Raw genomic sequence first — 14,266 nt, forward strand, 5'->3', positions numbered from 1 at the left:
TAAAAATATTTATATATTTAAGGACACTTATTCAGGGACAGTTCAGACAGTCGTTTAGGGGAGGGCATATAACTTTAACCCTTTGAGACCTTTTGAAAATACATCAGTTTTTTTGTGCTGTGGTCAGACGACTTTCATTTGCATTTAAACCTAAAATTGCTAAAATTACATCACTTATCACAACCGGAAACTGTAAAAAAAAACTATATTATAGTTGGTTTTTCAAGTTTCCGGCGGTCCTTGAACACATAATGTGCGACGAACTCTTTCGAGAGAAAACAAAAACAACCAAATCTAGGCTTTAAAAAGTTTTATTTCATTAAAATCACCTCATTCTACATCTTATTTAAACATTTTAAACTGTTTCCACGAACAAACTGGCATGCATAAAAAACCCCACATAAAAACACATCTCAACTTCAGGGTTTCATCTTCAACTTTTAACTCTCAAACATCAAAGAGTACATTTTTAAAATCCAACAACTAATTTATAGTGTAGGGAGGATCATACATTTTTTCCCAGGTCACACAGGGAGGCTCAAGGAAAAATATTTGTTGCCCCAGGAAGGGTCAAAAGAAATTAAAAGAAATAAAAAATAGAAAGAAATCATACCCTAGCTACCCCCTCCTCTGATAAGTAAAGAATAGTTCCTTAAGTAAAAGTTGCAATACAACACTTTAATTAAAAATACACCATTCTGACCAGATTTCCTGCATGGCATGCAAAATATTACTAACATAAAAGTGGGCACTATCAGAAAAGTTTAATTAAAGTATCTCAGGTAAAAGTAATCATTATGCAGGAGATGCCCTTCTCAGATTATTATATTGTTGCAATGTTATTTTCAAAGAAATAATGTGTATTTTATGTTGTAATAAGAGGAGGTGTAGCCACGTTTATCAATACCTGATATTCTGTTGGGTATTTTAATCTGTAATAATATGTCATATTTTACAATTTGACCAACCCTAACCCTTTGAACCTGAAGTGACATCACTTTTGTTTTGCTGCGTTCAGAAGCCTTTCAAATGTATTTAAACCCTTAGCAAATTGGTTTTGATTTCTTTTACTGAATTATAATATTTTTTTCAGGTCATTTCCTATTTTAAAATTGTATTTTTTGTTGGATGTTTGTTGTTGTGCTTGTTGCTAATTTTCAAGTACTTTTTTTTAAAAATTAATTTCTCACTAATTTCTGTATTATTTTTTTCCTAATATGCTAACCCTAACCTTTCTAACCATTTTCCTGCCAAGGTTTCAAAGGGTCAGTCTGTAAAGTGACCATTATCTGTTGCAGTTAAATAAAGTTACAGATTTTTTTTTTACATACACAGATAGACAGATACAGATGACTCAGCTCTTTCTTAACCATCAGTCTCTACCCTCCCTCATACGTTCCACCACTGCCAATAAAATTAAAATTTAATTTTGCATATGAATACAGGCAACTATTGCATATTGTGGACAGAATAACAGAATACATTTTAAAGTCTTTTTAGTATTAGTGCTATTTCTGTTTTCAGATGACACAGACAACTCAATGAGCCTATGAGAATTTCCTTTTTTTTTTGCTTTTAAAATAACCCAGGTGGATGCTCAGATGAGCATGACTGCACTCAACTATCCACTTGCAGTTTCACATCAGGAAAACCAGTGGTAAATTTAGTCAAAGATCAATTTCCCTTCAGAAATGCAACAGGAAAAACCTTAAAATCTTCATAAAAACATTAGTAGAATGACATGGACAAAATTGTTAAATTAGGTTTAACTCCCTTAAAATAACAGAGTGAAATTCCAAAAGAAAATAAATTGCATTCTTGTCTAAAACTAAGTCATTTAACAATCAAGTTAAGCAAACTGAAGCAGGGCATTTACAAACATACATTATTTATCAAATAAAAGGAAGAGAAACGCCAACTTAGACGTGGTCTATAAAATGTTTTATTCATGTTAACATAGCTGATACATAGGGATTCAAACAGTTCCACAAGGCTTTGGGGGACTACAATTCAATGAATAGCAAAACAATAGTGGTCCGCATCTCTAATGACAATCACTGGACAGACTACAAATCACCCACCTGAAGGATGTGTACAAACCTGCATTGAAAATTACTAAACTTGACACATGAACTTGCGTGTTACAGCATTTGTTCCCATTCCAGTGTAATATCTCCAGAGACATGCATGACAGAGCCTTCCCATTAAAAAAAAAAAAAAAAAATCCCTGTATTTGGTCAGTAAAGCCTCCACCATTAACCCCCACACCAAACGATAGGCATGCTTCAGTGAAAAGACTGGCAATATAATCAGGGCAGAAAGTGAGCATTTAACCAATTGGCACTACTTGGCTGTATTATAGTATGTGTTGCCAGCATGTAAAGTGCACTAGCTTTCCCTGCAGTGTGAAATTTTAATCTGTTTGAAGTTGGACTTCAGCTGCTATAACCGTACCACGTAACTGTGTAGAGACAGACACTCTTATAAAAAGTCATGTGGGGAACTACTTTTTATATCTTAATATTTCTCATTGAAAACATTGCCTCAATTGATGGAATGTAGGTTTCCGGTTGTTTGATGATGGGACCCTAAAGTGAGCTAGGAGTCTAATACCATGTCAAGCTATCAATCACTTTTCTACAGCTGAGACTGCACAAATGGGAAGGCCAGGACAAACACAAACCAAAGGAATGGAGGGATTCTCTTTTCACCGATTCAAATCTACACTTTGGAAAAAAAAGTTTTTTGTTTTTTTTTAATCATTATTATCATTTCCTTACATGACTCTTTTCAGAAATGGGTTTTAATTGTAGAATATTTAAGTGAAGCAATAAGGAATGAAGGATGTGTAAAAAGTTATTTTTTTTCTCTTTTCTTTTCTTTTTGTTTTTTTTGGAGATGACACAAACATCGAGGGCTTGTGCTCTTAGCTCTCATCCTGGACAGCCTTGCATGCCTCTCCACCATCGTCCTCCTCAGCAGCGGTATCTGATGTCCATAACTGAGGAGAAAAACATACGATATTTTAAAATATAGTGGAATAAATTCAAATATCCAGACTCCTTCACATTTTCTGAATTTTGATGCATTATGGTGCAGTGGTTTCCAACTGGTGGGTTGCGGTCCAAAAGTTTGTTGCAAGTCCATCCTGAATGGAACACTTTATTTTAAGGTAGACCGAATTTCTGGCATAGAGCTTTTATATTGAAGGGCCATTTCTGTTTATTTTTGCAATTGAATTGAACTGAATCACAATGTTTATCTATAAAAAATTCCAGGTAGTAAACCGCTGCATCATGTACATATAATAAAACGGCACTCAGCAAACTCTGCCTTAATAGATTAGTTTTAAGCCATCTTAAAAATAACCCACCTAAAAAAAAAAAACTATCAGTTTAATTATTCACTATATTTAGAATATTGTCACACCTTTACCATAACACAGCACTTACCGACAGGGATTTGAAGCTGTTATATCAAACACCAGACTACACTGACAAAAACAGTCGTTTTACTCGACTGAATGGCAGAGTTGCTGGTCTACCGCTGCCTCGATAAGCTATTGTGTGTTGCAAACACAGATAGCGCTGTTACATCTCCCCCTCATAACCAAGTTGACAAGCTGAGGGATGCAGAGCCGGTGACGTTGTGAGAGACCAAAGAACCAAGGTAAAGTAATGTCGCCAGATTTTGCACAAATATGACCTGCTAGAGTCTACAGCCCATTGTTTGCATGTGAGTATGTGTGTATTCGAGTTAACTGTTGCCATGATGCCTACAGGACGTGAGAACATTGCACAGATTTACAGTACATTTGTATATAGTAGGACTGACTAATCATTCTACTGAATCCATTACGGACTTTCAGGGGAACTTATTTAGCACACAGTGGCAATGAAGCAGCCACTGAAGTTCACTGTACCAGGGACATTTTTGTAGCTAATCCTGGAGGTGTGAGCGACATGCTCCAAAAGCTCTTGGAATTTCAGATTGATAACTGTTTCTGTTTCTCATTACGGCATTAAGCTCAATTTGTACGGTTCATCGTGTCTCATCCCTTACTGTGAGAACAGGCCTTGCCCTCAAGTGAGACCATTTCAACAAATTAGTTTGTCTGAAGACATTGTGGCAATTAGCACTATTATTGCACAGTAAAGATCCTTTTTTTGTGTCAGCAGAACACTCACTGTCAGGTTGTCTCTAAGGAGCTGCATGATAAGAGTGCTGTCTTTGTAGGACTCCTCATTTAGTTGGTCAAGCTCTGCAATGGCTTCGTCAAATGCCTGGAAGCAAAAAGGGACACGTTTAAGACTTGGAACATAAAAAAATGAAGGACATCATAAAGTTACCAATTTTAATAAGAAAGTCTACAGACCTTTTTAGCCAATTCACAGGCTTTTTCAGGGGAGCTGAGGATCTCGTAGTAGAAGACGGAGAAGTTGAGTGCCAAGCCCAAGCGGATGGGATGTGTGCAGGTCATAGATTCGCAGGCTTCACACGCTTTTTTGTAAGATTGCTCCGAGTTTTCTTTGTGCACTGGAGATAGAGGAAGAAATCAAACTGAATATAATAACAGGCATTTATGTATGCGTGTAAAGGCTGAGATATAAATCCACTTAAAGCAACACCATCTGAGAGTTTGTCCAAACATGGCATCCTAGATAATAACATAAAATTAGAAGTTTCTCGTCAAAGATACAAAAATTAAACATTTTAACTCACTGGATCAAACCACAGACCGTATGTAAAGACAGAAAATATGACAGCTCCCCGAAAGTGAAGCGATAATCGATTGCCAAACTTAAAACTACCCGTCATATACATTTTTCCCAAAGATGGTTTCTTATATATTTCACACATGTGACTATAGGTTAATTTAGCTAGTTTTTAGTCACTACATCAATAAAGCAGTAGTCTCTGCTTCATTCTCAGTAGAAAGGTCAGAGACCCGGGTCCAGCCCATTTACCATCACGAAAACTAGGGGAGACGACACAGGAAAAAACAGCAATGTCACTTCAGTGGTGTGAAGTTGGTTTAGGTATGTTAGTTAACTGCGGATAGGTGTGCTACGAATAAAGTTTAAGCTGCCCCAATAACAATAAACGTGAATTAACAAAGGCTATAGTTCTAATCTTTTTTTCGTTCTCAGGAAACTGAAGATTCACATGAGAAGTTATGTTGCTGAGAAACCTCTCAGTTTACTCGGTTAGTGGAAATAGTTTGTCAAAGGAAATTTGAATAGCCAGTGTCACATGAGAAGTCAAATCACGGAGTTTCCCAATTTGTGGCAAAAACAAAATTACTTTAATTTTTTTCACAGCTTTACATATCATGTCTTTCTTTTCTGCATCAAATTATAGAGAGTAGCATCAAGAAGTATCGATAGCGATAAGCAGTACCGGTACAGTACCAATAAAATCCTGACGATACCCATTCCTACATGTGACAGGCTTGAAGAATAAATTCTGTCATTACAAACTTTCTCGTTTGGTAAAGCTGGAGCCCAATTTGCTGCCACCCATTTCTGTTACACTTTTCTATGAGATGGTGTCCTGTGGCAACACGGCTGTGACGCATTGCCCTACCTGACATAATTTCCAGCTTTTAGCTTGAAGAAGAAAGCTGACACATTCCTATTTGAGTGTTAAGATGCCTGGATTTATTAGCTTTTACATATACAAATAAAAAAAGAAAAAGTGGACACCTGTAAGACTTCCAAATACAAAAAAATGTTACACACAAACATAACATGAAGGCCTTTCTTCGAGGATGAAGTGCCTTTCTAAATAAAATATATGTACAAATATGTACTCACCCTGTTCGTCTTGTCTGACTTCAGCAAGGTATCTGTGGTAGTCCCCCTCCATCTTATAATAGAAGACTTTGCTCTCACAATTTGTGGAATTCGGTATTAAATGGTCATTCAGCAGTTTCTGTGAAGACAGAAAATGTCAGATCAGTTTAATTAGATGCACTGAACAAATAATGGACAAATGAACAGTAAGACTCAACACACTGTGATACAGATAAGGTAAAGATACAGACAAAAAATTAAATCCAAAGATAAGTGAAACAGCAGATGCACTGTTAATATTCAGGGTATCCACACATTGTCGAGGACAAAATTTTAAAACTTTCCCACAAATTTTCAGGGACCTGTAATATTTTTTTTCTTGCCCCATTACCAGGTGTTTTCCTTATTGCTGACACTAATCTTATTCCAGATTTATACTTTTAAATACCTCACTAGAATTTACTCAAAAATTAGTAAAGTCGTAAGATACAAGCGCTGCATGCGTTACATTACGTGAAACCGCGAAAGTAAAAAAAAGGAACATGCTTTCAGTATATGCATGTATATATTCCAGGTCAATATCTGGCTAGCAAGTAGGATCTGTCTCTATCTGATCTAGAGGTTACAGCAATAAGATTAAGGACAACCGCTAGGTTATTTTTTAGCTAGGATGTTCAATGATGAGTTCACTACATTAACCACTCCTTTACTATTAGATCACTCACAACTTAATTACACATTATATTAAAAAAAATTCATTCCACTCAATAAAATTCCAGGACTCTTGCAAAACTTTTAGGGATTTTTAGGAATTATTTAACTTTACCGGGCCTTGATATTTAGACTGTGAAATTTTGTGACTTCTCCAGGTTTTTCATGAGCGTGGTAACCCTGATATTAAATGACTCTGCCCCACTGAAAAGGCACGGCTGCTTAAATCAGATACAGGCTTTAAACAACATAGTAACTGTATTAAAACAAGTGGTAAAATAGCTAAAATATAAAATAAATGTTAAAAAAAAAATCATCCTTAATCATCTGTCCTTGGATGGACATGAGAAGATTACCAGGGCTAATCTGCATCAATGAAACTGTGGTTTATACTCAAATTAAACGACTTAGAGAATAGATTAACTGTTCAGTCAGAAGGAAAATGCCTGCCAATACCTCATCTCTAAGGGCAGTCCTGACAAAAAGGCAATATGGTGTTAGAATAGATATAAACAACCTCTTTGCCTTTTACTTAAATACTTTAAGTCAAAGAAAAGAGCCTTGCTTTCAAACCCTGGGAGAAAGAAGCTTCCATGTCTGAGCCAAACCCACCCCAGCAGCCACTCCCTAGTCATTTACTGACACAAAGATTGGCTCAGCAGAAACATGCGCATGTCTCAAGTACTAAGCATTCCTCTTTCCCTGCATGCTTTGCACAATAGACAAGAAGAGGAGTAGCCTCGCTCTCAGTGCTTTCACACAAAGCTCTGATTTCAGCCACCAGTGCTGACATGAAAGCACAGTGTGCATGTATGTGGGGACCTTTACATGTCAGGAATTTAGGATTTTTTTTCCCCAGCCTTGACTAATCTCTCGTTAACAGTTCAATTAGCAGCAGCACAATTACCTATGCAGTGGGGTTTTTATGTATTTAGCAAATGTAATAATCAGATACTATGAATGAAAAAAAAAACGTGTGGCAGGTTCTGCGACGGCTTTGACGGGGGGGTAGATTCTGAAATATTCCACCACTGGAATACCAGACAAGCCTGCACTGGTATCCAGTTAGAGGAGCCTCATTCCAGGTTTCCTACAGCTTACGGCAAACTAGATTTAAGACTTGTAAGACTTTTTTTATTCCCACTCGGTATTAAATTTAAGGCCAAGTTTACAACAACCAAAACTGAAGGACAATTTTGTCCAAGTGTTAAAATATTACATTTTTGTTTGAGAAGATGAATTTGGTAAATTTTTTAACAAAAAAATAAATGTAGCCCATTATTGAGATTCTATAATACAAGGTCAGAAAAAAAATTAATAAAATCCTACTTCTCATGTCTGAACATTTTTTTAAGTCTGCTGACAGATTAATTAAGGCCTTCTTTTCGATTAATGGATTCAATGTCTTGTAAGACTTTTTAAGGATCTTTGGGAGCCTGGTTATTCACATCCTATGTGGAACCTTCCTTGAGCCCCTGCTGCCGCTCAGCTGAGACCTACTTTTGTCTGAGACTGAAGTCTGTCTAGCTGCAGTCTGCTGTGCAGAGAATCAAGACAGACAGGCACACAAGCAGCTTACTTTTCTCTGGTGATCTCTGTGCTTCTGCTTTTATGGGTCACAACAGGCATGGGCAGTATTGCGGTATTATAACATACCAAGGTATTTAGAAATCTAGACGGTGTGATTTTAAAACCGATCAAAAATATGGACCCTGCTCTTCCTATTAAATTCATACTGGAGAGGTTTAAAGGAGGATTTTTTGTATGCTGTGTGCATCCCATGCCACCGGAGGTCAGCGTGGTGCAGTAGGCAGCTGAGCTGACTGACAGTTGAAGAGAATAAGATTGTAAGCAGCCGTTCAACAACTATCCGTGTTATCCCCACAATAGCAGAGAGAGCAGGAAAAACTGATTATTTTAACATCTAACCTGGTGAATTAATTATTATTATTAATATTATTATTAATTATTTTGATCAAACTGGAGTTGCTGATTGTTAAAACAGTGGAATAAAAAACGAGAATAACTTGAATTCAGAAGGTGCATGGTGATCTTTCGCTGTTTAATAAGAAAAAATAGGTGTAATAATATTAACCTTTGTTGGTGTCACGTGAGTGCTTTGTTTAATGAGTAGACTGAAAATGGCAAGACAGCCTGCAGAAGGTAGCGAACTCGCTCGGCAGCAGTGCTGGGGTGTCTCACACTGATACCATCACACAGTACTATGCAAAAGCCTTAGGCCACCTTAGACGTTATTTTAGCAAGGTCATAATGATCATAATCATTATTAGTCGCCTCTTTACTAAAATACAGCCAGAACATACAGGAAACGTGTATGCGAAATTAAAAATACAAATGAGAAATAAATATATGTATCCTCATTACAACTTTGCTAACTCAACAAATCTACGACTGCCAAAGACTTTTGCTCAGTGCTGTACACCGTATACCACAGTAAAACTCCAGGAAGGTATGAAAAACTAGATACCGCCCTAGCCTAGTGCATAACTAACCTGTCAAGCTTGTGTAGACAAGTTAAGGCATGAGGACGGACACACCCTCCTCCACTGACAAACTACCCTCAGTCAACACTCACCAGCAGAGATACTGAATGCTGAGTCCCAGCTGTGATAGTGCTTATTCTCAGGAACACACATGGGTGGAAGTGAATGGCTTCTGCAGCTTTGCAATGCATTTTTACATACAGTGGCTCAGGGAAATTATCTCAATCTTACAGCTGAGCTTCCACCCAGATCTCCTCTAATCCATTATCAAGGCAGGCTGGAAATAATGCAAAGCACCAATCTGTGCTGTTGCATTAGATTAAACAAGAGTATCCCACCCCCCATTATTCCAGTAAAGCTAAGCCTTGAAATGTGCATTTAGCTCAACTGTCAAGCACAGCCTCATTGGCTTGAAAAAGTGGCTCTGCAGAAGGGTGTCATTTTTGATGATCTGCACAAACTGGTCTTGAGGGAGTGTATGAGTCATTTAGGCATGTAAATTCTTGCACTTGGCTAACCACATCAAGCGTCTATCTGCCAGATGAGACTACGTGGAAAGTGAACATAGCATAGCTTTACAGAGTAAAACATATCTTTCCCATGTATGCCCTGAATTTTCTCTCCACCCCTTTAGACACACCTTGCTGGTGTAGTCACTATGACCTTTTGACGGTTCACGCCCTGACAAGGTTTTGAACCCATTGTTTTAAATCGAGATTCCCAATAGGCAGGAACAGTGGGAGGACTACATAATACATCCTTGTTCTCTCCGGCCGCATTTATACATAAGAGGAGCTCACAGGAAACAGGGCAGATGCCTTCTGACACACATTAACAAACTAAAATAATCATGTGTCACTTTAAATTTCATGACTGCAGATGTGTCATGACAACAGCTGTGAAAGACTCAATGCGAAGGTGTACGCTATTAGGTTGAACGCGTATAGTTTCTTCCTCCATTTCCAAGTGTACCCTTAAAAGCTACACCTGACACTTGTCTTAAAAAACAGACAGCACTTCACCACTAGTCTCTCCCACTCATGCTAGTGGGAGAGTATAAATGAAACCAGACTGAAGTTTCAGACCTGATCAAAGTTGTTTAATTTCTTTTGAAAAAATCATCTAATTATATATTCAAAGTTAGTTTTATTGAAATGTTAGCACTTTCTCTAACCATTTACTTGGTTTTAAGTTTGTGTGTGTGTGTGTGTGTGTGTGTGTGTGTGTGCTGATTTTGAGGTAATGATCTTGGGAAGTTGCTCACTGCTTTCCTCCCATGGTTTTGAAAAAGATTAAGCCAATATGCTCAGGATTCAAGGGGTTGAATGTGGTTAAATTATAATTGAATAGTGTAATTGCTCTACTTTGAGGGTACTTTTTTTCCAGCATGGTGGTCTCCATCCCACATACAGGTGACATGAAACCATGCAAAAGAACTTAAAAATCTGTGTTAAATTGAAATACTTTACCAGAACTTCCTGGCAGATACCTTCCAGCTCATCTACCACAATCTTCGTATAGTCTTGGACCAGCTGCTGATGCTTCCCCGTATCCTCTTCAGTCGTGCCCTTGTACTTATTTGGACAGGACAAAACCCTCCATGCGGACCGCCTCGCCCCGACCACGTTCTTGTAGGCAACAGACAGCAGGTTCCTCTCCTCGTTTGACAGCTCACCTCCCATCTCCACAACCTCCTTCATGAATCGTGCCATGTCCTCGTAACGCTCAGCTTGCTCCGCCAGCTTGGCCTTATGAATAAGCTGGGATCGTTTATCATTCGGCACAGTTGTGTCGTCTGACATTTTGGAAAACCGGGGGGTATGTGACAATCAAAGACTGTTGAGTTATTCCCCACAGTAACGCTGCAAGCTGCAAGAATGGGAGATTAAATTAGTTATATGATTGTAAAATATTCTGCCTATTATCATCATGACATGTAGGAACATACATCCGCCTGCTATGAGCTAGAAAGCGGCACCATCCGGCTTGGTTACAGCACTCGTGAAAATTACGTACAAAGGTACCATTGTAGTGCAAACACGTACAAAAAGGCGAAGTAAAACACAAACACTGTATTTAAAAACGTTTTCTAAACTCCGAACATCGGACGCATTGATGTGCTAGCAAGCACAACGCTGAAGTTCGCTTCCGAATCGTAGCTTCCGAGTCAGCAGTTAAGGGAAGAGCAAAGGGAAACGTATCTTACTTTGCTTAAAGACCCATCCTCGGCATTTTGTACCCCCGACTGTGCCTCAACGCTGTCTGACACACACTTTCAAGTTTGTGAAACCTTTATTTTGCATGTAAAATGCAAAAAAAAAAAAAAAGAGTAAATTTCGCCTCTTATTTCACATTAGATCAGGTCCAGATCAAAATCCACTACACTTAGACTTGTCAAATCTGGAATGAAAACACAATTTTAAGATTTGTGAAACCTTTATATTATTTGTGGAATTGCATAAAAGGACCACGGTGCACTTTCAGAACTAGAACAAATGTTTCACAACTCTGAAACAGCATTTCATCGACCTTATATATTTTAATTATTTTAACAGATGGAATACAAAGGGTTACCAAATCTGAAACTATGTTTTAAATAATCTTTAATCTCTCGAAAATGTTTTACCTGTCTAAGTATAGTGACTTTCTAGAAAACTGTTGTAATGTGATGAGGATGCGAAAAAAAAAAAACCGTGACATTTCTTTTTTTTTTTTCAAATGAGGACCCGGTACAAAGTGATCTGAATGTGGAAATGATGGCAATGAAATCTTGATTTGTTGCATTCTCACAAATGAAATACAGGTTTTGGTTTTTTTTTTTTTTTGTTTTTAAAGCGTTGATGCTCTCCCCAAAACTTTCACACGCTTTGATCACAATAGGGGGGACATGAAGCCAAGGATGGCTCCTTAAATTTTCACTTAACTCTGCTGAATCGGAAGCTACGAATAATAAGCAGACTTCAGCGTCGTCTGACCGCATTACTCACGGCACCCCGCCACAAAGCTGTCTGGAGCAGCTAGCTAGCAAGTTAGCAAAAGCTAGTTGGCGTTAGCTACACCGGCCACTCCTTTTAATTAAAAAAAAATGTCACGTTAGCGTCAGCCTTTCTCACAAAAAAACCCTTGAACGAAACACAGGGCGTCTGTCCGGCGACCATAAACTTTAAAGCAAAAGGAAAAGTAAAAAGAAACCTTACCGTCTCCGACCCACGGAGGTCTAAAATCGCTCCTGAAATTGATCCGCTGTGAGCGACTGATCAGGAAGGCGAGGAACAGCAATGGTAGCGAACATACCGCTGGACTTGTTAAAATAGGGCGGTTCATGTGAATGTCGACAATCCAATCGTAAAGTTAATCTCCCTTGATTGACATGCGAGTTTCGCGGCGTGAACCAGTAGTTGTTTAGCGCGGGGGAAGGAGGCGGTCCTTGAGAGATAGTGTGGTAGACCGGGACGCTGCAGCGGGCTAGGGCCACGAGCAAGGAATGAAGACGTCATTGCATTGCCATGGTGACGCTCATCCAATCACTCGCTGCTCTCACGCGCTGGAGGCGCTGGAGGCGGGTGTGGCACTCACGAGACATTTATCTTTCTTAAATGTTTTATTCAAGGATTATCTGGTGATATTTTACTCTTTTTTTATATTATCAGAAAAGTCCCATGAAAACATTTACAACAAATTCATCCCCCCCACATGTTGCGACTCAGACAATACAGTTTCTGCTTATTGCTTATTCAAAGCTTGGTGTAGCTTGTCTGTGCCATAGACCTCTACTGTTGCCAAAATAAACATACAAACACATCGTTTTTTAAATTATCTTTATTCGGAGAAGAAGCACATTGTGAACATTATAATACACAAACAAACATTTTAACTAACAAAACTTTAAACTATATATATATATATATATATATATATATATATATATATATATATATATATATATATATATTACCTGAGCAAAGTGTTAATATATCAGATATTTACTCTACTTAAGTATCAAATCTAATTCTATTAAATTACTCGTAATTAACTCTCTGAAAACTTGATCTGCATCAGTTTTGTGGAGCTGCGTTCAGACGCCTTTTACAAGCTATTTGACCCTTTGAAACCTGAGCAGATTGGTTCGGTTTCCTTCAAAAACATGGGGGAAAAGTAAATTACAAGAAATTAGAAAAAGAAGGAAAAAAGAAGACAAGAACATCATTAGTTTAAATAGGAGGGAAGGATTATGCGAAAATCATCAAAAAAAAAATAATTAGAAAATGTGCAGAAAACTATATTTATAATAATGCTAATTTCTATTTAAAATTTTGCTACAGAAAAACACATCAAATATATAAAATACATATACATATATTTTGGTTATTATTATTAGTATTTTAAATTTATGTATTTATCAATTTATCAATTTTGCTTATGCAGGTTAATTTTCTTGTAACTTTTTTGTGGGCTGTGTCTTGTAAAGTTTTTTGTTGTGTTATCCCCATGTTTTTGAAAGACATCAAACCAACTGTCTCAGGTTTCAAAGTAAAAGCATGTTGAAAGTACAAGTGTAGAGTACAAGTCTGCTGGTGAAACAAGACTTTTCCCCAAAAAACTTTTTTAAAGAACAAAATCCATAACAGAAATAAATAAAAAGAAAATAGAATGAAAATACACAAATCATGTATAATGTATATTGTATAATCCCATTATGAAACATAACTTTCACACACTTCTGTGCATTGTTTTCAGTTTTGTGTTTTAAGTGCTGGGATAGGCTACTACCTAGCCCCAAAACTGCAGTGTGATTGTTAAAAAAAAAAAAAAAAAATCTAAACATTTTGTAATATTTATAGTAGAACCATGAAACTGAAAATATAAGAAATCTGAATATAAGAAATACCCTTTTCATGACAGGACCTTATTGCATCTAGTTTATATTTTATATGGAGCAATGTTTTATGCATTTTTTCTTTAAAAAAAAGTAAATAAAATAAATACCGTAATGCAATAAAGCAAAGTTGGTAATCCAGCCTCATTTGTTAAAAGATATAAAATGGGGCTAATTTCTCCCTGATTATTCTCTAATGTGTGGAAGTTACTTAAACTAGGCATAATCCAATGTCATTTTGTGCCAAAAAAAGGTTGATCTTGCTTGCTCTCTTTTTCAAACACGATGCATTTTATAATTTTGTCTGCCATTTCTCATCCTCTTTTCAGTCCACATTGTAGTTTTTATCGTGTGTAACAACAGGGTCGATGGCTCTTCTC

At 37.2% G+C, this 14,266-nt stretch overlaps 1 protein-coding gene across 1 annotated transcript; it reads right to left on the bottom strand.

The window, feature by feature from the left end:
• Positions 1–1,919: 1,919 nt before the first annotated feature.
• On the bottom strand, positions 1,920–12,312 carry LOC121953205 (14-3-3 protein beta/alpha-B-like). Its single transcript, XM_042500145.1, has 6 exons — positions 12,208–12,312; positions 10,480–10,879; positions 5,817–5,934; positions 4,376–4,536; positions 4,188–4,283; positions 1,920–3,001 (listed from the first exon to the last, which is right to left on the bottom strand). Exons 2-6 carry the CDS (start codon positions 10,810–10,812, stop codon positions 2,927–2,929), a joined length of 783 nt encoding a protein of 260 aa, XP_042356079.1. The 5' UTR covers positions 10,813–10,879; positions 12,208–12,312; the 3' UTR covers positions 1,920–2,926.
• Between the last annotated feature and the right edge of the window lie 1,954 nt (positions 12,313–14,266).

Source organism: Plectropomus leopardus, chromosome 14, assembly GCF_008729295.1.
Source record: "Plectropomus leopardus isolate mb chromosome 14, YSFRI_Pleo_2.0, whole genome shotgun sequence".
NCBI lineage: Eukaryota > Metazoa > Chordata > Actinopteri > Perciformes > Serranidae > Plectropomus > Plectropomus leopardus.